We start from the raw sequence: 15,972 nt of genomic DNA on the forward strand, positions 1-15,972 counted from the left end.
ACTTGCCGGGCGCGGTGGTTCATGCCTGTAATCCCAGAACTTTGGGAGGCCGAGGCAGTCAGATCACCCGAGGTCAGGAGTTCAAGACCAGCCTGACCAACGTGGCAAAACCCCATCTCCACTAAAAATACAAAAATTAGCCAGGCCTGGTGGCACACACCTGTAATCCTAGCTACCTGGGTGGCTGAGGCAGGAGAATCGCTTGAACCCAGGAGGCAGAGGTTGAAGCCAGCCGAGATTGTGCCACTGCACTCCAGCCTGGGCGACAGAGCAAGACTCTGTCTAAAAATATATAGTAAGAATTATAATAATAATTTATAAAACTTGTTCTTAGTGTCTTTCGGTTAAGAGTAGCATGAAAAAAATACCTCCCTTGAATAAGTCAAACTGAGGCACAACAGTTTCAGGATGGAAGTTTCTGGGTGAAGTTGGGCTGGCAGCTGAACAAGTAAATGATAGCAGCTCTCAGTCCCTCCCCTCCTGTCCTGCCAGACAGTTGTTACCTCAGGGCAGGGGGAAAGTGGCTTGGCTATTCCCGACAGATGGACAGTTGGTAGAACGGACACTCCCACAGGCCCTCATCCCCTTGCGCAGCTGCTGGCCTCGTAGACAATCGGCTGTCTCCCCAGAAGAGGGAAAGAATTGTGCAGATGAGAAAGAGGCTCTCAGCGGGAGGGAGGCAGGCGGGCTTGATTGACACGGGAGAGGGCTGGCTTTTTGGAGGGCTCTTAGCAACGGCCCTGGTTGAGCCCCCTCAGCCATGAGAAAATCAAATCAATGTGCCATTCTTCCAGGCGCGAGGCAGCAGCGGCTGCAGTTCAACATGAAAGGAGGCTTCCTCCCTGCCTCCTAATTACCTGCTCTTCCCGATCTCATGGTTTCTGCCTTTGCAAAGTGCCACTGAGAAGGGGGAGGAAACGTCCGCCACCCATCCCCCTTGCTGCCTGGGGGTTCAGACTTGATTGTGAGTCCGTGTTATATCATCTCGTCTCATTGATAGGCGGGATCGGGAGGGGGATTCCAGCCCCCCTGGACCGGCCGGAGGTTTATTCTAGAGTTACTGGCGGGTAGCTGTGCTTTTCTTTCCCGTTTGTAGGTGAAACCCCATTGGCTTCATTGGCTCCTTGATTTAAACCACGCCCGGCTTTCTGCCCGCTTTGCTGCTGCTGGGCCAGGCTGCCCAGCCATATCCCAGCCCCGTCTGCAGGGAGCCGGAGGCTGCTGCTGCTGCTATTGTGTGGATGCCGCGCGTGTCCTCTCTTCTTTCCAGAGATGGCTAACAGGGGCCCGAGCTATGGCTTAAGCCGAGAGGTGCAGGAGAAGATCGAGCAGAAGTATGATGCGGACCTGGAGAACAAGCTGGTGGACTGGATCATTCTGCAGTGTGCCGAGGACATAGAGCACCCGCCCCCCGGCAGGGCCCATTTTCAGAAATGGTTAATGGACGGGACGGTAAGGCCGGCAGCGATCTCGGTTGCTGGGGCGGTGGGCAGGGAAACCCTCCAGGGCCCTTTCTTTTAACGTAAGGCTGCGGGAAGAGCTGTTGCCAAGCTCTATGTCTCACCGGGAGGGGATGAGAATGCCTTTATTTCTTCAGGGTTGGAAGATTTGGGCTCCATGCACGATTCCTTAGCTAGCTTGGGGGTTCTCCACTCACCCTAGCATTACATCTCCCTTCTGAGTTGGCAAATTCGAAGCCCTTTTGATTTTTCTAATGAGAATAGAGATAAGTATGTCCTTGTAATTTCCCCAGCCTTCCTGGTGCATCAGCTCTTCTGGGGCCATTTCTTTCCCTAGGGGATCGTGTTGGTTACACAGTAAAACAAAGGAGGGAGGAGAGGGACTAGCCACCTTCACATTCTTGTGGGAGCCATGCACCCTGGAAGTGTTCAGTGTCTGTTTATTGAGTGGATGGGTTCTCATGAAACTGAAAGGAGTCCTTATTTGTTAACTGCCTTTCTGACCAAATGCCCGTGCGTGTTTGAGGGTTTGAGGGCCGCAGGCTCTGTGATTCAAACAAGCCCATCCTTTCCTGCAGTCTGTGATTTACTGTTACATAACTGCTATCCAATGCTTCTGCTGGGTTGCCCAGAGCCTGGGTTATATGTATATCTGGGAAAAAGGTACTACATTCACTTCTTTTACACATTGTTAAAATATATGGGATGAGTAAATTGAAGCCTGCTTATTTGCCTTTTGATAGAAGAAATAATATTAGACTCTATCATTTGAGCTCTGCCAACCTCAGGAGCCACTAAGTCATTCCTCCTTTGAAAGTCTAGAATCACGTCCTCATCACGTCACGTCATTCCCTATCTGTAAACATTCTTTCCCTCATCCAGAAAAAGGAAGGGAGGAACAGGGAGGGAATGGCGCTCCCAGGCTACAGGAATCTCTGTGGTAAGGAGCAGCACTAGGAATGGGGTAATCTGGGTCTTTGGGGCTTAGTATAGGAGCCTGGCTACACAGCCCAGAGCCCATGCCTTCCTGGGGCCCATGACTTGCTCCTGCCCAAACTGGATGAGCAGTGTCCCACGTGAGCAGGATTCACTTCTCATTCTTGACCTGTAAATACAAAGGGAAACATTGATTCTGTCTCTCCCCTCCCTCTTCAGGTCCTGTGCAAGCTGATAAATAGTTTATACCCACCAGGACAAGAGCCCATACCCAAGATCTCAGAGTCAAAGATGGCTTTTAAGCAGATGGAGCAAATCTCCCAGTTCCTAAAAGCTGCGGAGACCTATGGTGTCAGAACCACTGACATCTTTCAGACGGTGGATCTATGGGAAGGTAAACAGCCCTCTGGCCTTTGGGATTGTTCTTTTCTTCTCTCCTTTGCCCCATCTCCTTGTAAAAACTGCTCACAGTGTTCTTCCTTGTGCCGACTGATGTGTGTAAGATGCTCTCAGCTGTTATCCTGGGGGCAGTGTTTGCCTTCCCCATTGTTATGTTCTATTAAAAGGAGGTACCCTCTTCTAATGGAACACACACCCTGAGGACACAGAGGGGATCTCAGCAACTAATGTAAACAGAAGCCTCAAGCTAGAGGAAGCTAACGGTGACATACTGCCTTTTATTCCTCTTACCACTCCCATAACAAATCACAGCTACCAGAGGAGAAGGGAGGCAGGGGGCCAGTGTGCTTCTTGCTCAACTGCAGCTTATAGACAAAGCCATCTGGGGCTATTTTGTCAATCTGAGAAATAGATAGCACTCCAAGCTTTTGTTAAACCTTTATCTGGGAGCTTGGTGACTATGCCTTCCAGATATGCATTCTGCTCAGTGTGACAAGTGCTTGTTTCCTTCACATTTGTGAATTGACTTGGTGAGGAAATCTTACAAAAGCATAAAAATCAAATCACACTCCTGGATGTATTTAATGATCTGCCATTACTGGGGGAAATGATGTGAATGGAGACACTGCCAGAGAATTTGGGACCTATGGTCATGGTGTCGTTAATGTCCCCTTTAGCGAAAATGTGTATACCCAACCATGTGACTGTGTTCCTTCTCCACTAGGCCTGCCTGAGGCACCAAGAGATACCAACTAGTCAGAGCAGGACTGTCAGATTGACTCTGCTCTCACATGCTCTTTGTCACTGGCTGTCATTAGTGGCCCAACCAACAGGATCCCCAGGGCAGTGACCCAAATGGCTCTGCTGAGAGTGAGAATGGGGTAGCTTTCCCCTGATGGAGAGACATGGTATTTTAAAGGGTATTCAGATGATGGTTGAAATAGATTTCTAGCAGAGGACCATTCTACTGCTCACCACACTATGATTTATAAAGAAACAATTGCCTCCTTAATCCTCGGCGTCATGCAAAGAGCTGGCATTGCATGTTTCCCTGATAGGTGAGTGGTTAAAATCCTAAGATGCTAATAAGTTTACCTTGTGGTTTGCCATTATTTAGAAACTCAGATATTCAAAACTGCAGGCCAGGCCAGGCTATGGATCTTGCTGTTGAGCCTCCAAATTCTCATGTAATTTCACTGTTGAGATTTGATCCTTGCTTCCTAGATCAAAACTATGATGATTTTTTCTAGCTAATACAGATAGCTACATAGCTACTGCTTATTGATGTTTTCCTATGCACAAGGCATTGTACAAGTGCTTTATTGCATAATGTCAGTCAGTTCTGCTAACAATCCTATGAGGTAAATGTTTTTTAATTTCCCCATTTCAAAGATGATGATACTGAAGCTTGCCCATGGTTTCTTGTGTCCATGAGATAGCAGAGCCAGAATTCAAACCTGGGCTCTCTGACAGCAAAGAATAGAGCCTTAACTAGTCTGCCAACCCATTCTTGAGCCAGGAGGCTTAGTTTCCTTCACCTACACCGTGAGTGTGCTGTTGAATCATAATGGTGACTAGGTGATGAGGATGAAGAGGAGGTGGGGGAGGAGGTGAGGAGGAGGAAGATGACTCAGGACTGTGTAGGACAGAAGGATAGGAGAGTCAGTGTGAATGGAAGGGACCCGGGTGAGTCCCCCCCCACCCCACAAAGTGCAGGAAGTGTGTGGGAGGAGGAAGAAGCCAGGAGGTCTGTGGGAGGTGAGGATTCTGAGAGCTTTCCTGTCTTCATGCTACTGAGGATGCTTTACTTGTCTCTCCCCTTTTTACAAAGAACACAAAGGTAAATTGTACTCGTCAGAGGTGCTCACAGCAAGTGTGGAGGAGTGTAGGGAGAAATAGTCCCTGATGTACAGAGTCGGAGGAGGTATACACCACCTGCCCCAGACCCGTGTGTTAGACTCCTCTAAAGAAAGAGGGAGGCCGGGAGGGATGAGTGTGGTCGCCTGAGCCAGGGCCGTGGACCAGTCAGCTCCAGGGCAACAAGACAGACACTAAGAGTCCCAGGCCTAGGGTAGAAAAATGGGGCTTTAAAGGAAATAAGGAAGGAGGTCCACTCCAAGGGCACCTGGACTGACAGGTAGCAGGAAGAACTGTAGGTAGGTCATGCAGTAGGTAGGGATGAACAGGAGAGCTGTCAATAGGAAAGCAGGTGCTTCAGAGTCTCCAAATGGCCCCAAGAGGCCCCAGGGTCTGGTGGCTGACTCTATGGAATGGCCAAAGTCCAGGGAGATTTATTATAAGTTGGAGGGGATATCTGATATTCCCCAGGATCACTGTCTGAAGCTTAGGCCAATGCTGGTCACCATACAACAGGGCAGGAGGTACAAAAGTGGGTCGCTTTGAGCAGAGAAGCAAGAAGAGGGAGGGGAAGGCTGACAGTACTGCAGAGCAGACTGAGCAAGTGAGGCTGGGGTCCTTTCTGCAAGAACTGGTTGTTGCTCATGTGTTTTGGCATAAGAAAGCTGAAATCAAAGGAATGCTGCAGGGCAGGGTTGGCACGTGTTATGTGTCTATGTGCATGTGAGGGGGTACATGTTTGTGCACACAGCTATTAGACTAGCTGTTTGCTTAGCTTAGTCCCACATTCTCCCTACTATTCTCTACCTTGACTGTGGTTTTAATGCTGTCCTCACATATCAACTTACATTAATTCTGGATTCCCTGCACCTTGGTTGTGGTGTCTGTGGCCACTGTGGCTCCAGCCCTCCTTGCCTAGGAGCTTCTTTTCCTCCTCTGCAAGTATTTCATGCCCAACCTCTCACTCTCCCATCTCCCCTACTCAGTGTCTTCTCCCAAGTAGGGCTCTGCTTGCCCACAGCTGCCCTCTGACTCTTCAGGCTGCCTGGATGTTGCAAACCCATAAGTCTGGAGGAGCCCAGGCTTGCCAAATGCCTCCTTGTTTAGGCTTCAATCACTTCTATAGGCTGAGGCCCCAGATGTACCACTATCCTTAATCCCCCCAGGTGAAATACTTCAGATAGACTGCAGGGTAATTGGAATACAAGATTCAAGGCTTTAAAATGAAACCCAAAGCTAAATGGTCCAGAAAAACAACACAATCACAGGGACATTACAGACAAAGCTACTGAAGTCCCCCTAGCAGGGAGCTGGGGTGACCACTTGCTTTCAGTGATGGAGAAGAAGTAGGGTGGCTTAGAGGAATGGAAGGGGCCTGGGAAGTCTTCTCTTGGAAAACAGAAGGTGAATGGCCTGGCAGATTACTTTTGGATTTGCCATGGGTGCCCTGGAAAGGGCAGGGGTGGGGCCATCTCAGCTGTCTATGATTCAGAAGAAAGTACTCTGCAGGTAAGACTTCAGCATCTTTTCTGTGGACAGAAAGTGGGAAAGGAAGAAAAGGCAGAGCAAGAAAGGTGGGGGGCGGGGGGTGTGTGTAAGAGAGAGAGAGAACATATTAGAGCAAGTGAGTGTGCTGGTGTAGTATCAGGACAGAAAGACTGCAATACAAGCTTATCCTGGAAAGTATTGCAGGAGAGTACAGGCTCCTGAGTCAGAAATTAGACTGCCTGGCCAAACCTGTGCTCTACCACTTATCAATTAACTTCTCTAATCCTCGATTTTCTCAGTTGTAAAGTGGGGATAATCATATGTATTTCACAGGGTTGATATGGAAAGTAAACAAGATAGTTCATTAGAAGTGTTTAGCATGGTTCATGACGATAGTAGAAGATAATAAAAGTTGGTAATGTAGAAATTATTATTGTCATTGGCTTGTCTTTTCTAAGATTAACAGAAAATAAGGGAGGGAAAAGTAAGTCTGGAAAGACACTCACTCTGTCTTAGAACAAATGGACTTAGTGGCCACATACAGGAGCTGGTGTTGCGGGGGCGGGGGAGGTTGCCTGAATGACCTTTGCCCTCTCTGACAGCTGTGGAGCTTTTACCTCATCAGCTATTCTCTAATACGAATGACCAGGCTTTAGGCATCACTTTATTGACATTTTTTTCCACTTTGTGATCATTACCCTCTTGATGTCTTTCCCCATAATTTATTGCTTTACTAATTCCAGACACAGAAGACCCCACTACACTGGAAAGAGCATGAGTTTTGGAGTCAGGTAGATGGGTTGAAATCTCTTTTGCTACATACTAACTGTGTGACCTTGTTTAAATTGCCTAGTTTCTCAGAGCCTCGGTTCCCTTCTCGGTAAACAGTTCTAATGCCTCTCTTTTGTAGAATTTTTGTAAGGATTAACTATGTAAAGAAGCTAGCACAGTGCCTGGCTACCAGACACCTAATAAATGTTGGCTTTCCCCCCCACACTATTAGTCATTCAGCAACTGATCTTTTTGGTTCATTTGTATAACCACTTGATGTGCATTAAACGTATAAAATTCTAGAATGTCAGAGCAGGCAAGACTCACAGATCGATCAGTCTCATGGCTCTTCTTAGTAATTCTACTGGTATGGATCCTGAACACATGGTGATGTCATGCCTGTTCCCCCCTCTTGATGACTGGGAGTTAGGGAGGTGTGGTTTACATTGGAAGGGCCTGGAGGTTCAAATATATTCTCTGGGAAGGCGTCACTTTATGTGTCATTCCTCAACAGCAAGAGTGAAGAGGTATTTCACACAGCATGAGAGATCTTTTGGGATATTGTAAGTAAAGTACCTGTAATGACTTGAGACATCACAAGTGTCTGCTGCTCGAAGCCTCATTTTCTTTTTTTTTTTTTTTTTTTTTTTTTTTGAGATGGAGTCTCACTCTGTCGCCCAGGCTGGAGTGCAGTGGCCTGATCTCGGCTCACTGCAAGCTCCGCCTCCCAGGTTCACGGCATTCTCCTGCCTGAGCCTCCCGAGTAGCTGGGACTTACAGGTACCTGCCACCACGCCCGGCTAATTTTTTTTTTATTTTTAGTAGAGAAGAGGTTTCACTGTGTTAGCCAGGATGGTCTTGATCTCCTGACCTCGTGATCCGCCCACCTCGGCCTCCCAAAGTGCTGAGATTACAGGCGTGAGCCACCGCGCCTGGCCTGGAAGCCTCATTTTCTATCAGGGCAGCCGTCACTGCATTTATTTCAAGTGGCTGCTGACGATTGTATTTGGTGGGTCTTTCCTTTGGCAATGGCTCTCTAATGCCAGCATGCATCGGAATCACTAGGTAGGCCTGTTAAAGCACAGACTGCTAAGCCCCAACAGCAGAGTTTCTGAGGTAATATGTCTGAGGTGAAGCCAAGAATTTGTATTTCTTACCAATTCACAGACCATATTGATTCTGCTGGTCTGGGAACCCCACTGTAAGAGCCACCACCCAGAGCAGTGGGAGTCAGGGAGGCAAGCAACAAACATTTACAAAATCCACAGAGCAAACCCAACCTCACCCCGATATTTCTCCCTTGACTGTTGCAATATTTTGGTCTACCTTCAGTGGAGAATTGGAAGCTAGGCCAAAGTTATTATTCAGGGAAATAAGACATGGTTTCATATACTACTGCTTACTTTCTCTGTAAATCCAAGAAAGATGGAAAAATCCAGTATTCTAAGAGTTACAAGGCTGAGTCAAGACTGATATATAATAGAAGTATAATAGCTCCGAGACAAAGAACTTTGACTGCAAGACTGAGTTTTTGTATTAAAAGTAGAAATAGAAAGTAGAGACTGTCCAATCCAAGTTGACACACCCAAATGACTTCTCTTTTACCTTTTTTCTTTGCCTTTATCCTTTTCATTTACTTTTTATTTTCATAGACATACATAAGATACCTTGGAACTAATAAAGAATTTAATGGAACAAAATCCTTGTTAAAGTATCTTTATAGCATTAAGAATTCCTGGGTTGGGGCCTTACAATGCAGAACCTCCAGTCCTACTCCCCAGGAGTTATAACTTAGTGATATGGGGTGCAGGATCACACTTTGGATAACATTACTTTGTGACAATGTAGGAAATAGGGAGCTCTGTATTGTCAAGTAAAGCTGTCAGTTGCTAGGTGAGACTCTTGCTGAAAACGCTTGCCAGGTGAGACAGAGAAAGCTACCATACCATCAGCTCCTTTTTTGTTTAAGACTAATATTTTCAAGGAGTTTTAGGACCACAGCAAAATTGAGAGGAAGGTACAGATATTTTCCATATGCCCTCTCTCCCCCACAAATGCACAGCCTTCCCCATTATCAACATCCCCTATGAAAGGAGCACATATTGCAAGTAATCAGCCTACATTGGCACATCATTATCATCCAAAATACATAGTTTACATTAGGTTCACTCTTGCTGTTATACATTCTATGCATTTGGGCAAATGTATAATGACGCATATTCATCATTGCGGTGTCATATCAAGTACTGCCCTAAAAAGCTTCTGTGCTTTGCCTTTTCATCCCTCCCACCCTCAACCCTGGCAACCACTGATCTTTTTACTGTCTCAAGAGTTTTGCCTTTTCTAGTATGTCATAAAGTAGGAATCATACAGTATGTATGCTTTTCAGATTCCACCAGCTCTTAGATAACCAGACTCTATCTCATTTTTGCTATCCCTCCATCCAGAAAATTCCCGACACTTAGTTGATCCTTCTTTGAGGAATGTTTTTCTTTTCTGGGAAGAATGGCCTGGAGCAGTGGCTTTCAAGCTCACTTGAGAAGCCCCAGCCATCTACCAAAGCATCCAGGGTGGCTGTCAGGGAGCAAAGCCATTCCAAGCTGCAGGGCTCTGGGCTGACTTCCAACTTGGAACAGAGCTTTTCTAATTATCGCTTTTACTTTTGACTTTGTGGAGGATATCTCTGAAGAAAGGAGTTATTGCTTAACAAATATTACTTAGTACTTACCACATGGCAGACATGGGGATGTTTTTAAACACTGAAAACCAAAGCTTTAGAGTAGTATCTGCTTGTCCATCTGGCTGCCTCACAATCATCCCAGGAGACTGCCCCAGAATCTGAATATTTAAGATTCTTGGGTAATCCTGAAGATCAGTTTAGCTTGCAAATCACCAGGCAACACCTATAACTCTCAAACTTGCCTGAAGATACGAATCACCCGGGAAGCTTATTAAAAATATGGACTCCCAGAATTTACCAAATCATTCTCTCAGGAGAATGACCTCAAAATGCATATTTTAAAAGAGATGCCCCCCTGCAAACTCCCATAAATAATCCAAGAAGCTTGGGAAAGCAGGCTGTGTATGGCCATTTTTTATACTTGCACAATTTTGAAGGCTTTGTCATTAGGCAGATATGACACTTGGTTGTGATACGACTAGTTTTCTTTTCTTGTTTATAAATTTATTTCATTTATCTTATTGTTATTTAGAGACAGGGGTTCCCTCTGTTGCCCAGGCTGGAGTGCAGTGGTGCAATCATAGGGCACTGCAGCCTGAAACTCCTGGGCTCAAGCAGTCTTCCTGCCTCAGTCTCCTAAAGTGTTGAAATTACTGTTGTGAGCCACTGTGCCCAGCCTTTTGTTGTTTTATACTTCGTGCACATCACAGAGCTTCCTTAACCTCAGCGCTTTTTTATGCACTTAAATTTTTGACCCCCAGTTGCAGAAATCAGCTTCTACAAGTGGCCCTGACTCCTGTGTGCCACTCTCATCCAATGGTACTTGATGTGGGCTTCTGAACTGGCAAAACAAGACAGGGAAGGCTGGAAAGAGGCCCTCTTCCCATCTTGTCAGTCCAAGAGTGCTGGAATTAGGAAACATAACAAGAATAACATAACAAGAAGGTGAGCTAGATGTGAACTGGTTCCAGAAGGCAGATTTCTGGTCATAGTGTTATTTAGAATTTTGGCAATCATTAACTTAGTGTACTAGTCCATTTTTGTTGCTTTAAAGGAATATTTGAGACTGGGTAATTCATAAAGAGGTTTTATTTTAGCTCACGGTTCTGCAGAGTGTACAGGAAGTGTGGTGCTGGCACCTGCTTCTGGCAAGGGCCTCAAGAAGCTTACAATCATGGTGGAAGGCGAAGGGGAGCCAGTATGTCACATGGTGAAAGAGGGAGCAACAGACAGAAGGTAAAGGTGCCAGGCTCTTAAACAGCCAGATCTTGTGTGAACTCATACATAAGAACTCACTCATTACCATGAGGTCAGCACCAAGCCATTCATGAGGGATCTGCCCTCACGACCCAAACACCTCCTACTAAGCCCACCTCCCACATTGGAGGTCACGTTTCAACATGAGATTTGGAGAGGACAAAACATCCAAATGATATCACTTGGCCAGAACATCAGTAGTGAGGCCCTAACTGCTTTTCTTTGTTTCAGTCTTGTTTGGATGAAGACATGGAGAAACCTAGACAAAAACACTCAAAGACTTATGGGCATTGAGGTTGGTGCCCTTGATTCTACAGGGCCTGAAATCTGTGCTCCAGTTTTATTCCCCTCAGTGTCCCCTCTGGCCTGGCACAAAACAGTCATCATGACCCTTTCAGATCATCCCTGATCGCTGGTTCCTACTGAGGAATGTGCTCCTCATCCAGCCTGCAATGGGGTGCCATGGGAGATGGCAGAGTGGCATGGTGGATTGTTCAAGGGCTTTACATTCAGACAGGTCTGATCTAGAGCTGGGCTCTGTTAACTGATTGGGTGACTCTGGGCATGTTAATTAACCTCTTTGAAATAGTTTTCTCATCCACACATGAGGAGGAATAATCCCAATTCCATGAGGTTGAGATGACATATACAGTGTCTACCCTATAATTTACATCAAATATCTTGCTTTGGAAAGTTTCTTAAGGAAAAAATTCCAATTTCTTCCTGTCAAATAATGCCCGCTTCCCTAGTGGCTTCTTTCTCAAGTGTAATCACTTCCTTTTCCACTCTCCTGGGATGAGGGTGGAGTTGTGTTGATAGTTCTAGGCTCCTGGATATCTTATCTTAGCCGGCAACTTAGTTCCCTTTGTCCTTTCTGGGTTCATGTAGTAGTCTATATAAGAAGTGTTATATATAACACTTACATATAAGTGTTAGTTCTTGTAAGTTCTTATATATAGTCTTATATATAAGAAGTGTTATATAGACTACTACATGAACCCAGAAAGGACAAAGGGAACTAAGTAGGGAACTAAGTGTTGGGAACTTTCTAGATGCAGGGATACCAGGGATGAACTAGCTACTTTGAAGGAGTCTAGTTCTATAGTTTAATAAAACTTTGCTTCTTCACCCATTGCTCCAGGGTAGTGTCTGTGGGTGATCTGCTGGATGTCAGGCCCCACATTTTCCCAGATCCTGGACATATCAGAATAGCTCTTTCCAACCACCAGAAACAAGTATCCAGGGTGCTCTTTGTAAAGAGTAGAGATGAGTGATATACCCTAACCTAAGCCTTCCTTTGCTCATTTATTTCTCTAGGTTCCCTTTAATAGTTCACTGCCTAAGAGCAAGTCCTCTCCCTATCTCTTCACAGAATGAACCTTCAGAATATCATTACTACATTTATATTTTTTAAAAAGTGTCCCATTATATGGTGACAATTACAGAAATGCTTTCACCTGTGGAAGAGTCATTCTAACAACAATTTCTGTGTTTCTTCTTAGTTCTGAATATTCCTTATGCCTTCTCCCTTCTGTCTGCTTCTGAAATACTTCATTCTCCACAACCCCAGTTATTCCTTGAGTCTGGGGGACTATCCATTGACAGCATTTTATCCTTGTATTCACCAACCAGTCCCACAGGGCCTCAGGATTCAGGCAATCACCCTGTGGTTAATATGGGAGGTGGGGGTGGAGGGGAGAGAGGATCAGCTTTCTGTCTCTCCTCTTCGAATAAATGAAGATCCTGAGCTGGACTTCCTCTGAAGGCCTTAATTGTTTATTTTATTACAGTTCATACTCCATTCTCACTTTCCATCTGCCTTTCCCCTGTAATTCTGTATTCCCCAGAGACTGAGCTGCAGCAGCTCGGCCAAAAAACTGCAGACGGTTCACCAGGTCTAAAGAAAGCCTTAATATTTGCCCTTAACTTTCACAGTTCCCCGCCAGGTTAGATGCTGCCTTCCCTTTTAACCCTATGCTTTTTAGCTTTTGTATTCCACACTGGTGCCTTGAATGGACTTTTGGTCTGATTCTAAACTGCAGGCCAGCCCCTCAGTAGCATCTTCTCAGTTTAGGACAGGTCAGTCAACTGGAAGAGAAGAAAGGAGAAAGAATGGGAGGAAAGCCTGAGTTGTAAGGCCCAGTTGCTTTCTCCATGGGTTAATGGTCACCGGACTGCTTAGGTAACAGGGCTCCCCATCCCACTGTGCAGGGGCCACACTGCACATCCCTCTCCCTTGCTCTCCTCTCTGTCACACACAAGCCAGTTGTTTATTGTCTCCATTTAGCTGTTTTCAAGCGGCACAAAATAAAGGCCCTATCACTTGTGTCACATTGAGTGCTTTCTGTGTTGATTTGCTGTTCTTCATTTGCCAGGCCTCTGGCCCAAAGAGCAAAGTGAATACTCAATTTGATGCACATGGATGATTTTATTTATACAGCAACTATGAACGGATTAGAAACGTGGTATCTCTGGTATGTACCATATAGAGAATAATTAACCAGGTTACTTTTTGTTCCTTTCTGAGAAGTTTGGGTATGGTTGTCTTAGGGCCACTTTGGGAGGTGTTTGATAGCACTGCTCCCTTGAATCTGGTCACCTGCAGCCTTCTATCAGAACTTCCCTCCTGGGTGTCCAGCCGTATCCTTCCAGCATTCCTTGGCTCTGACATGTGCTTGGCTTTAATCTCTTTGTTGGCTTCCAGGGAAGGACATGGCAGCTGTGCAGAGGACCCTGATGGCTTTAGGCAGCGTTGCAGTCACCAAGGATGATGGCTGCTATCGGGGAGAGCCATCCTGGTTTCACAGGTAAAAGCCTCTTCCTTGCCCCCTGGACCACAAGGCGATTTTAACCAGAGGGAGGGTCTGAAGCCTTGGAACTCTACAGAGGCTTTATGTGCAAAGCCCCAGGACCAAGCACTGCTGTCTCCACAACTGAGTTCCCCAAAGCAATGAAAGACTGATGCTTCTGTACAGGCCAGTAACCTAACCATAGCAGAAATGTTTGAGCCTTTTCTACCAGATACCTCCCGGCTCCACCCAGGTTCTGTTTCTCCTGAGGCTCAGCAGGACTGGATGGCCTTTCTTGAAGGTGGCTTCATGTCTGAACTTGGCTTTATTATGACTTAAGCCAGCTCTGAGCTTTCTTGCCTGCCTGCCTGCTTCCCTCCCTCCCTCCCTCCCTCCCTCCCTCCCTTCCTTCCTTCCTTCCTTCCTTCCTTCCTTTCTCCTTCCCTCCCTCCCTCCCCCCCTCCTTCCTTCCTTCCTTTTTTGTTTGTGTACTTAATAAAGGGTAAATATGTCCTGTTTGTCTGGAACAGTCATGGTTAATATCTATGTTGTCCCAGTATATCTATTAATAGAACTCTCTTTCACTCTCAACAGCATCCTAGTCCGGATGACAAATTATATGGTTATCTCTCAGTAAAGGGTCTTTTTTTAAAATGATTTTTTTTCAGGGGATAGGGTAGGCAGGAAGCTTAAGCTGGGTAATTTAGTTGTAGAAGAGTGCCCTGTGGCAAATAATTGATTATTCATTTCCATGATCCCCTTTTCTTCTCCTTGACAGTTATTTAAAAAAAAAAGTTACCAGCTTATGTCATTTTAAAGAACACTCGCCCTGAAAACTTCTGAGATATTGGCCATTTGAAACCCTGGTTTTAGTGTCTGTATTATTAGTGAACTACCGTGTTCCCATGTGGCTACACAACCACAATTATGTACTATCTGGCTCTTTACCAAAGTTTGCAGACCTCTAATCTAGAGTGCGACATTTCCCCTCATTAACTCTTAGGTCCCTTGGCTCTAAAAGGGTATATTCATCTTGGCCCTATACAGGGAAAGGGGGAATGGGATTAATGATGTGCTTTGTAAGAAGAACCAATTTTAATTTTCACAAAGGCTTGACGTAGCTGTGAGAGAAAGGATAAGAAGAAGCAGGCTTCTTCTTAGAAGTCTGAGATGGCCTAAAGTGGTGGGGGAAGAAGGGAGAGTGGAGAGAAAGAGAAACAAGAAAAGCTGAGAGTGAATTCCCCAGAGAGGTAGCCACTGATTCTGCCCTACTCTTTGCTGGAATTCTGGAAAATACCTGGGCTTCTAAAAGATAGGGAGCTCATGCATCATGGTAGGGCCACAGCTCAGGCTAGGGCCAGAGATAGCTCAGAGTAGGGCCACGGCTCAGGGTAGGTCCACAGTGCAGGGTAGGGCCATAGCTCAGAGTTCAGGGTAGGGCCATAGCTCAGAGTAGGGCCATAGCTCATAACCACAGCTCAGGGTAGGACCTGCTGATCTATTTGGGGACCCCCAGCAGAGCCTGTCTAATTGCATATCTTGAAAAGGATTGGAAAACTGTCATAATGACATTATTCCCTCTCACTTTCCTTGTCCAGGAAAGCCCAGCAGAATCGGAGAGGCTTTTCCGAGGAGCAGCTTCGCCAGGGACAGAACGTAATAGGCCTGCAGATGGGCAGCAACAAGGGAGCCTCCCAGGCGGGCATGACAGGGTACGGGATGCCCAGGCAGATCATGTAGGACGCGGCATCCTGCCCCTGGTAGAGAGGACGAATGTTCCACACCATGGTCTCTACGAAAAAGAAATAGTTAGTCACCTTCTGACCTTCTCCTCTTTCTCAAAGCCTTCTGTCCCTGGTTTTTGCAAGTGCTGCATTTCCGCCGAGAATCCGCGTTGCCTACTGCTGCCACCTCCTGTTCGTTTAGAACTATGCAAAGACTCCGCTTCCGTTTTCCTGAGCTCCTCGGGCCCCAGAGTCTCTGTTTGATTATTTATTTATTTATTTATTTATTTATTTGCCAAAAATTCTCCTCTTCAACTTATAGAATGCACCTAATAAAGTAATTAGTCTTGTGTCTTACAGTGTAAAGTTCATTCTTTCTCTTAGGGACTCCACAGTCCGGACTGGTTTCTCTTCCCTTCAAAGGCCAGAAAGATGGAATTAAGCTTAAGCTGCAGCTGAGCAATATTGGTTAGCTATGAGGACGCTCTTGCAAGATTATCGCGTTTATCTTGGCAATTGGAACAGAAAGTTTAGGAGTCATTTCGCCCACTCTGAGAGCCTAGAGACATAAGTTCAAGAACAAAGTCTTTGACCACAACAAGTTTTTGAGC

At 45.9% G+C, this 15,972-nt stretch overlaps 1 protein-coding gene across 1 annotated transcript; it reads left to right on the forward strand.

The window, feature by feature from the left end:
- Positions 1 to 536: 536 nt before the first annotated feature.
- On the forward strand, positions 537 to 15,713 carry TAGLN3 (transgelin 3). Its single transcript, XM_014344350.3, has 5 exons — positions 537 to 964; positions 1,097 to 1,452; positions 2,616 to 2,790; positions 13,553 to 13,655; positions 15,236 to 15,713. Exons 2-5 carry the CDS (start codon positions 1,273 to 1,275, stop codon positions 15,375 to 15,377), a joined length of 600 nt encoding a protein of 199 aa, XP_014199836.1. The 5' UTR covers positions 537 to 964; positions 1,097 to 1,272; the 3' UTR covers positions 15,378 to 15,713.
- Positions 15,714 to 15,972: the final 259 nt, after the last annotated feature.

Source organism: Pan paniscus, chromosome 2, assembly GCF_029289425.2.
Source record: "Pan paniscus chromosome 2, NHGRI_mPanPan1-v2.0_pri, whole genome shotgun sequence".
NCBI classification, from domain to species: domain Eukaryota; kingdom Metazoa; phylum Chordata; class Mammalia; order Primates; family Hominidae; genus Pan; species Pan paniscus.

Bases quoted from the DNA above. Each gene is read 5' to 3' on its own strand.
- TAGLN3 (XM_014344350.3), top strand. From the start codon at position 1,273: ATGGCTAACAGGGGCCCGAGCTATGGCTTAAGCCGAGAGGTGCAGGAG. The intron at 2,791-13,552 runs GTAAACAGCCCT...GTTGGCTTCCAG, and splicing joins GACGGTGGATCTATGGGAAG to GGAAGGACATGGCAGCTGTG. The intron at 13,656-15,235 runs GTAAAAGCCTCT...TTCCTTGTCCAG, and splicing joins GAGCCATCCTGGTTTCACAG to GAAAGCCCAGCAGAATCGGA.